Consider the following 10388-nt stretch of genomic DNA (forward strand, 5'->3'; position numbering starts at 1 on the left):
ACAATATAATGGTATACCTATCGGTAAATATGCCATCGCACTAAATATTTGAAACATTTACATGTATTAAATTATTTTGCATAATAGCAATTTTATAACTAAATATATTAGGTATATAATGACTGTTGCAAATAAGGTTCCAATTTGCATACCTTAGCTACACCTTTCTTCTTGTTTACAGGTATAATCCGTAACTGTTTGTTATGGGAATGGTCTGTAATTGTTTGTTTACGGGTATGGTCTGAAAATACTTGTTTTTCTTCCCTGTGGTAACCACGCAATGGTCGGTAAAAGATCTTTTGATGACCGATATAATCTGTATTTCTTTTTTCAAAAGACAGTTATGTTGAATTGCCGGATCACATATGTGAGGGACCATGAACATGTATGGGGAAAGTTACCATAATGTTCCTCAGCCTAAGATTAACACAATAAAGTACTTGATAGACTGTAGTGGGTGGTAGGATGTAGTGAACATGTATGGGGAAAGTTACCATAATGTTATCCTAACATTGACACAATAAAGAACTTGATAGATTGTAGTGGGTGGTAGGATGTAGTGAACATGTATGGGGAAAATTACCATAATGTTATCCTAACATTGACACAATAAAGAACTTGATAGATTGTAGTGGTTGGTAGGATCCAGTGACTGAATATCTTCATCGTTTCGTTTTGTTGTCATAAATGGCATGGATTCTGGGATTTGGTACTGGCTGTAAGAAATAACAGACACACACACGCACACACACACTCCCAACCCCCCAACCCCCCACCCACACACACACACACATAGATAGATAGATAGATAGCAATGAAACTGGTTGCGCTGACAATATCAGTTGCTCGGGTAATATATATCCTAATGCTTACTTCAAAAATAACTCTCTCTCTCTCTCTCTCTCTCTCTCTGTTTTCCACTGTATACATGTCATTAATTTCATATCCGTATGCCTCTTTTCAAATAGGTGAACACCAAAATTATTCTGTGTCGATACTCAATGATTTCATTCCAAGATACATCCTAGAACCAACGTCGACAACAGGTGCGTCCACAACAATAGTCGATCGCTCAAGCCACCATTCTGAAAACAATATCACCTCATTCACCAACTCATCAACTCCCTCGCCAAAGCACGGGATTACGATAGGTACTGATCTAACATAGGTCATTTTTTTACTAATGCATCTGTCATCATTAGTCAATTATAAGAAGTAAATTAATCCATCTACCGTTCAGACCTTTAATTCTTTAATTGTTATTACAGCGAGCAAATATTTTGATTTTATTTTTTTGTAATAAAAAAATTAACTTTATTTACGACCAGAAGTGTGTATAATATGACCATGTAGAAGTAATTTTCATTCCATTTCAATATGGGAATATAAACATGCAGTGTATGAGAAACCTTTTGAAAGAATGTGTCAATTTCCGTCTAGATTTTTTAAGAACCTTATGCTTGGCTCTGTTGACATCCGCCCTAGTCAATCTTGTGATCAAGGGCAACGTCAATGAGCACTGAAGTCCAATATTATATGTCCAGCCACAGCTTTATCCATGGGTGTACGCGACAGTTTCATGTTACAACGTGCCTCGTTTTCCATTTTCCAAAACTTTCTTCACTTTCGCTTGGGTACACGATAAGGGTTGTAGCATGGGCATTTGTCATATGTAGTATTTATTCATTCAAATCAAAATAATTGTCAACCACAACCTGAAAGAAAGCCTAGGGCTTTGTGTTATCAGCTGTAACTGCTACACTATTAATATTTTGTGCGATTGATAGAAGCTGACAGCGCAGCGTGTTAGAGGAAACTGAAAAGCGGGTTGTGTCACTGATGTTCGCGTCCAATGCATTCGCGCTATCAGACATTTCAACATAGTAAACACATTATCATCAATAAAAGCAGTTGTGTTTTCTTTGCTTGAGCTTTTAATGACAAAACATTTGAGACATTCATATCTGGTAAATAAAAGCATTCCCACAACTTTAAATATGAACGAGCTCTGCTTTTTGGCTGTGACATACGAGTGACTGCTTTGCCTGACCCAGGATTGCAGCACAGCTGAAAAAGGAATCTATCTTGGTGTTGACTTGTATCCATGGTAAATCGTAGACCTTATCTCCAGGGTCATTCATAGACCTCTTTAGCTTTCTCTTCTGTCGTTCTAAGTACTTGGTACTCCGTCACTTATAAGTTGATGAAAACGACACAGCATGCCTGCCATTGAAAGGTCTACCATTTTCTTTATCAGTGAAGGCTCCAGTTCGTATTAAGCCATAAAGGGCATTGTAATATGTATGACCATGATTATCGTGTGCATGGCATCCATTAGTTTTAGAGCCCCGTTGTAGCCGAGTGGTCTAAGGCGCTCGCCTTTGCATAAATATTTAAAACAATCGATCTGAAGTCATTTCGATCATAAAGGAAAACACAGTACAGTTCTAAGGGTATAAAGAAGGCAGGCCATACCTTAAATATGTCAGTATGGCTGAGAAAAAGAAAAATATCAGAATGACCACCGACAGTGTTTATAAAAAGACAGTGTGTGTTTCGTGTAAAACAATGATGAGATTTTACGACATATCAACCTGAGCTAAGAAAATGGAACGGTCCGGCAAGACATTATTCTAAGTGCTGCTGTCACTAATCATATAAATGTTGTTTCTTAATTGCTTTCTATTCTGATATTAACTTAACAGTCTACATGTAAATGTATGTTGATAGATCATACAGTGTCACCTAGAAATGTAGGTTTACTGGGGACTTAATAGTTAAAAGTGTAATGTTTCAATACAAGCGATGTTCCCATTTACCAGTACACCAGAGATCTCACAGGAATATATCATCTTTTTAAGCTTTCTCTCTCCTACTCCTTCTTTGCTTCCTTATACACTGTCCTCACTTATTCCATGTTGCCACTTTGATAGAACAGCCACATATATTTCAGCAGCTCAACCCTGCTTTTCGAGAGGTGCATGCTGCTTTGGCATCTGGTCTTGGTAGAGACACACCTCACCAAGTGCAATCCTGATTTTAGTGCCGGAATTTGCAGAGACATAACTGCAACCCAATCTTCTTTATGTAATTTTATCCATATTTTTGTAATGGCGTGATCTCAGGGTTAACCGTGATGTCATTGTTCCAGATCATGGCCCAGTAGTGTGCCTGTAAAAGAGGTTGATCAGTTGAATGCTGTGTAGGCTGTAGCCTTACCGACTGCGGCTGCTTCCCTCTAAACAGCTACCATATCAGCTTCTAATTTGAAATAGTTACACCTTGCAGACAAATTGCTAAATATCAGTAATGGTGTCATCAGCATGCAATGAGTTTGTGTCCATGCCTGCAAGTGCAGTTATGCTATCATTCCTTGCATCTTGGAATCCCTTCCAGAAAACAAGTTTGCCCTTTACTGCAAAACCGCCTGCATGATAGGCAACACTAATGGTATGGAATCCTGGCTGGGTTGCAGCGCTGATATGTCTAGGAGTTTTATTAATGGGTTTCAAAAGTGTGACACTGTGCCTCTGACCATTTCTGGTTAAACAGAGGCTTCAAACTCTAGGACAGTGTTCGAGTTCGTTGTAAATTTATACACCAGTCTAGAAATTTGAATTAAACCCATCCCGTTTCCGTCATTATCAAGCCCACAAACTGTTGCTTTTTCTCTTGTTGTAGTTGGTGTTTTATTTTATTTATTATTATTATTATTATTATTATTATTTGACAGACGTGGAAACAAAGACAACAACTTTGTATATCATCATTGGTGCTAGCATCAGTGGGACTGTCATTATTGGTCTCGTTATTCTCTTATGCATCGCGTGTATGTAAGTACATTTTCATTTTTGACAGAGTGTACTGTTACCTTCACATAAAGCATGTATTTCCATTGGCAGGTTAATCAGCTGTTTTTCATTATTACTGTTTAAATGCTGCATGTTCATTTATCCCGTTGTCTAGGGTTGCATAAGACAGTCCCTAACAATTAGGACTGCATCTACACATTTAATGAGATAGTTATCGCATTAAGATGTATGAGTATCTTTAAAAGATAGTAACAATACTGCACTCTAAACCAACAATACAAAACAACAACAACAATAATATTAATTACAGCAACAATAGTAGCATTAGCAGCAACAACAGTAGTAATGTCACGGCGTTTAGGGAAAACAGGGAATTATATTTAACATGTCTGCACTTCCGCTGAAATTGCCAAACACCTAAAGACAATTTTAGTTCTATACGTTGTAGAGCCTTTTGTTTATATATACGCACCGTGGTTTTCGTTTCATTTCGTTTCGTTTCATTTTGTTTGTTTTAATTTTGACCCATTCCATGGAAGTAGAGGTGTAATTGATAAGTATTTTGTTTTGTTATTTTAATAGTTATTCTGTCATTATTAAATGCAACTGAGCGTTTTCTAAAAAATCATAAATCGCGTTTAACTTTATTTATTTCATTTTAAAAGTAAATTTATATATTTAAAAACTACTGCTACTGTCGCATTGATGGGGTGGGGAGTGGGGTGGGGGCCGTTGAGAGGTGTCTGAACTGAGGTAAAACAACATCGAAAAAGCGTGATATCAAATTGTCAAATGATTATATGTTATCGAAATCAGTTTGAGCATTTTTTAGTTTACACATACATACATACATACATACATACATACATGTACTCGTGCATGCATCTTCGTATTACAGCTTTTTAAATCCATATCAGTCTTAGGTCATATGACCAAAGGTCACGTGAGCTTATGATATGTCCCTGCATCCACCGTCCACCATTTACTTATTAAATTCTAGAAGCTTCATTTCTGGTTAGATTTCGATCAGATATAGTGTGTAAGTTTATCTCATGGTGTGTAAGTTTATCTCATGGTGTGTAGGTTTATCTCATGGTGTGTAAGTTTATCTCATCCAAAGACGTCTTTTACCAACGACAACCACGCATATTAATGAGATGATACTGCATCTGGTAGGCTGGGCTCGTTAACCACAGAGACCACAGTTCTGATCAGACTTGTATTGGATTTGTTAGGGTTTAACGCCATTTTTCAGCACACGATAGGCTATACATGGCGGCCAGTATTAATGGTGGAGGAAGAACCCGGGAAAACCTGGCCGAATACGAGACTCGAACTCACGCAGACAGGGGTGAGATGGCAGTGATCCGTAACGGTGAGCGCTTTAGATCACTCGGCCACACGAGGCCCCGTAGGAAAATGTAGGCCATCAAGACCTTCAGCTGGTCAGATGAAGGGCAAAAGCTAGACCTATGATGGCTGCAATCCTGCAGCTGGTTGGCCGAGACTGTGGGCACTCTAGCGGGCAAACTTCTGGTTAGATATTATGCAAATTTGGCACGTAGAGTTTTGTTTGTGAATGATATCCATGCATACTGAAGAGCTGATTATATCTGATTGACTTAGATTTCGAATATTTTATCATATTTTATATCATGTTTTGTATAACTTTTAGTATGTAATATTGCATCATCAATGATGTCATCTTTCTTTTGATTGACTAAGCTTGTGAACACCCCAGAGGGCGTATTTCCATTTAGATTTCATTAGATTAAGTATACAAGCTTATCACGTAACTCCAATTAGTTGGATTACAAGCGGCAGCAACACATACTAAAGAAGTGATTTTGCATCTGATTTTCTGAGTTTTGGGAACACAGCAGAGGCCACAACGCGAACCACACGTAATCGGATTACGTAAGCAAATTACATTCTTTGAGAGTTACAACGAATACGATTATGAGAGGCATCCACGAATGATACTTTAGGATATTTATATTGTGTTGCTGATCTTGTGAAAACTCCAAATGCCAATTTTATTTCATCACATTTGGCATGTAGGCTTACTTAATCATGGCCTGGAAATTAATGTGAGCGGCAAACAAGACCAGACGTGTGGTAGTTATAAATCTGATTTTCTGGTTTGCGAAGTATCTAGGGGTTACATATCTTTATAGATTTGGATGAGATTTGCTATGTTCGCTTGTATCATCAAGTCCTAGAAACACTTTCATAACGAACAATATCCACGTATATGCTTAATTTGATCTTGAATCTGATTGGCTAATATTTTACACACTCTAGATACCATATTTTTTATTAGACGTTGATCAAACCTGGCATAGGAGCTTCTATCGTCAAAATTTAAAATGAATTTGATTATGAGCGATATCCATGACGACTATAATGTGGTGAGCTTGCATCTGATGGCCTGAACACCTTGCATATTTTTCAAATATTTTTTACCTGACTTGTAAATGCATACGTTTTAAGGATGGGGCTGTAAAAGTGGTTACTACGTACGATAGAAGGCCTCGTATCCAAAGACAGGGAAGGATCCAAAGAACAATGCAGATTTTATTAAGTACCTCTCATCTTTATGTTGAGAAAGATATCTTAAATACATGCCAAAGATAAAGGATGAATACACTGACATTGATAGACAATTTAGCATTCGTGTGCTTCACGCTTTTATTCTCCACCGATCCCGTGACCTTGTGGTTAGCGCATCCGTTTGGATGCGGGAAGTCACGGGTTCGAACCTCGGCCGAGTCATAAGAAACACTTATAAAAATGGTTTTGCAACTGCCTCGCTAAGAGGTCAGGATTAAGATGTTAGTGTTAGGACTGGTCGGCCTCATGTCAGGATACTTTGACTGGGTGGGACAGTATGCTACATGTCTGTGGCATGATGCCCCAGTGCAAGACGTTGCTATAAACTGCCACACTGCAGACATCGTAGTGATATGACTGAAAAATTCTTAAAGCTACGTTAGAAATCCAGGTCTCTCTCTCTCTCTCTCTCTCTCTCTCACACACACACACACATAATTGTATTATCCGTGAACAGTGTAAGTACATGTGTAATATCACTTGCACCTCTTATTTCATATACATATTTCAGTTGTCGAAGACGAACGTTTGATGTTAAAGAAGGCCACAGGAGTGTTAATGAAAAAAGGAGCAACGACAAAATGGAAATTGTTGAAACCCACTCAGAAGTTGGGGATTCAATCGCCAGACCAGAACTTAGCCAGGATCACTCAGTTAATCCGGATAAACCTGATTTCGTTCAGAACTCCACTCCAATAGACGCGGTGAAATTTGCATTGACCAAACAAAGAGAAGAATGCGCTATTTACACTATGTTAGATCCCACTAGTTTTGATGCAAATACGTACCAGCAACTTAATGTTGGAGCTTATGCCAATGTGTAAGAAACGACAAACTATCAATATGAGGAAGTCATTTCGATGCATATTTAACTAGATGACGCAGATGTTTAAAGATACCACGAAGTCAAATTATTATACAAAAGACATATCGAACTTTAGGTCTTGTATTAACGACATCAGATGCGCATGTATCATTCGCCAAAAGGCAACTTCCCACAGACACGTAATTGCCAAAAGATAATATGCCAAACTGTGAAAAGGGCATTATCATAATTTTGTGAAATGAAGTGACCTTACACGAGAATGTTTAAATAATGTCACCCATGTGACTGTGTATGTTACTTTTGTAATCCTAATTTTATGCGAAACTGGCATGCCCAAGTAGTGTGTAAAGGTGTACCGAGCTGATGAAGGTAAACGTGTACATATTACGTCATTAAATGCGTGTAAAGGACAACCACTAATTTTAATCCCAAATCTCTACTATTTAAAATTAATGAGCGCAGAAGAAGAAAAAGTTGCATAAGATGCATCTTCCATTTATGACCTTTACACCGGAAATGACAATAATAGGGAGGACCCAGAAATATTGTTAAAATCTATTTTGTTCTTGTTTGTTTGTGGTTGATTCCGTGTAAGCGAGGGGTCCGTGAGATGAAATCCCCGACACACACATAAAGCGAATCCCATGGAAGCTCCTGCAATTCATTCGTTTCCAGAGTATACTTTTAATCATCTAACTAGATAGGAAAACTGACCCTAGGAAGCGTGTCCCACCCAACACACTCACCTCCTAATCCGTTCCGGCAGTACGTTTCTGTAATTGTTGAAGTTCTGATACCAGTACGCATTTTATAGAGTCCGGTTTAGTAAGAGAAAAAGGCAAACAATGCGAAATTAGTAAAACGATGTAGCCTTGATTAATAATGTCAAATAATAGTTCATTATTTTCTTTGCCATAATGATAAACATTCAGTACGATGTTCCACGGTTTGAAATATGCCAAACCTGGTAAATATTTTAGCTATTTATACGTGTGTGTGTGTGTGTGTGTATGTGTGTGTGTTTGTGTGTGTGTGTGTGTGTGTGTGTGTGTATGTGTGTTTGTGTGTCTGTCTCTCTCTCTCTCACACACACACACACACACAGACACACATACACAGAGAGAAACAGACAGATAAATGAACGGAAACAAATTATGTATTAAACATCTACACAGGATGATTCAGTATAATTCGTGAAGTTAGCAGCTGAAGTCACGTGATTAAAATACAGGTCAAGAAGACGATGGTAGAGTCACGGGGCAGAAAACGGAGGACACTGAAAAATGATGTTTGATGGACACGCGGTTCTAAACAAATTTCTTCAGCCAATAAAGTCGAATGTAAGTCAGACCTAAAAATCTTTAACCTAGTGAACTGAGATTTGAAAGCTATGATTTCACTGGCGAGAAACAAGGTCCAGAGAACGTGACTTCTTATTGGAGTCCGTCATGTCTTCATGTAGGACTGTGGAGATCTGATTTGAATCATATTTAATACAAGTCAACATAATCAACATTTCAGATTAAATTTTGCAGGCAATTTTTCGTAAACTACAATAGGATAATTTCAGGGCTTGACTTAAAGGTACCGAGTCGAAAATTACTCTCTTTCAAAAGTTTGACGAGAGACAATATTAAGATCTGAATATGAACTCGCTTTGAAAAGTTTCCAGAGGACTGGGGACTGGGAAAAACATATATGCTCAATACTAGCACAACAGTCCAATGGTTTTCTTATCAAATAATATGTAAGTATTGGGTCGTGCTCCATAATTTTGAGATTTATTGTTAACATAAAATGTATCTTTCCACTATGCAAAAGAAATCAATGAAATTTACCTAGCTGGATGCAGCTGGCATTATCTTTCTTGATTATAATACATCTTAAATATCTGCATATACATCTAATAAGTGTTGTGTATGTTTATTTTGTACTGACTATTGGCTTTTCCCGATAATTATGTTATGTACATCCGTATGTTTAATCGACATAGTCCAAAATCAAGTTAATGGTGTGCCTAACTAGGGACATTTATTTTGTAAACAACCTAATGAATCGCTAATATTTCTCTATCATTGTCATTCTATATTCAGGTCAATATTATTGATAATAATGTTTGCGTCGATCTGAGTTAAAGATACAGTCTTGATTCTGTATTAGAAACTTCAAGAATAGAAATTTCTTGAGTATTTTCAGAAAATGATAATTGCGACCTTGGTCATGAAGTGGGGTACATAATCTTGTTTGCATTGGGATATTTCTTTCTTGCCTCAACATATGAAGCAGAATCAGTCTGATCGTTGTGTTCAGTTTTTAATTTGGGCGGATTTATTTATCAAATTATTATTCACTAGAATTGCAAAATACATAATAATATTCTTGGACTAAAACATTAATTTGGAATTAAAGTGAATTCAACAAAGACATTTTGTATTATTAAAACCAAAGATTGTAAACATATAAAAACATTCCAGTTCGTTTGCACTTGCACATTAGCATATTCGAGACTATAGTCACATCAACACACTCAATATTGGAATTTATTTCGAACAACACTAGAATTCAATTAGAAGTTCATTCCTTTGGATATGTGATAGAACTTTTAGGACTATTTGGGATTTAATTAATTTAATGTCCATTTTGACATTTTCCACCTTGTATACAAATGAAACAAATTATTTTTTGATCTGTACAAAACGTGTTTTATCGCTCTTTCTGTTGATTAGTTTAAGACCATGGATTCGTAATTATACAAACACATAATATATATATATATATATATATATATATATATATATATATATATATATATATATATATATATATATATATATATGCATACACTATAATACGCCAACAATATCCAAACTCATAAAAAAGCGATTTACATAAATAAGTTGTATTCTAATCTTTTACTCAACGGTACATTCTTTCATGCAAGTTTTACAACAAAAATAGCCGACTTGCTAACAAATCACTTGTTCTACTTAAAAAAGTCTCACTTGAAATGTATTGTGAAGTGAACAACTTTGCAGCCAGATACATGACTTTACTTTCTTTAAAACAAATGTCAAACGTTTTCGGGTTTTACCATTAGAAGGGTTCAATTTCATTGAAGTTCAACATTTAGAACAGGA

The 10388-nt window shown here is 36.7% G+C and overlaps 1 protein-coding gene across 4 annotated transcripts in view; it reads left to right on the plus strand.

The window, feature by feature from the left end:
• The window catches only part of LOC149772587 (uncharacterized), a 69491-nt gene extending 60330 nt beyond the window's left edge, over positions 1-9161 (plus strand). For 2 of the 4 annotated variants that reach the window (XM_089947607.1, XM_089947608.1), the window contains exons 6-8: positions 969-1151; positions 3734-3833; positions 6937-9161. In XM_089947607.1, the coding sequence (XP_089803733.1) occupies positions 969-1151; positions 3734-3833; positions 6937-7249 (596 nt within the window). In that variant the 3' untranslated portion in view covers positions 7250-9161. The remainder of the gene's footprint in view (positions 1-968; positions 1152-3733; positions 3834-6936) is intronic. The other 2 variants (XM_089947609.1, XM_089947610.1) reach the window with 2 other exon arrangements.
• Positions 9162-10388: the final 1227 nt, after the last annotated feature.

The sequence above is a fragment of the Sinohyriopsis cumingii genome, unplaced genomic scaffold (genome assembly GCF_028554795.1).
Source record: "Sinohyriopsis cumingii isolate HCF-2022 unplaced genomic scaffold, ASM2855479v2 utg001387l, whole genome shotgun sequence".
Classification (NCBI taxonomy): Eukaryota; Metazoa; Mollusca; class Bivalvia; order Unionida; family Unionidae; genus Sinohyriopsis; species Sinohyriopsis cumingii.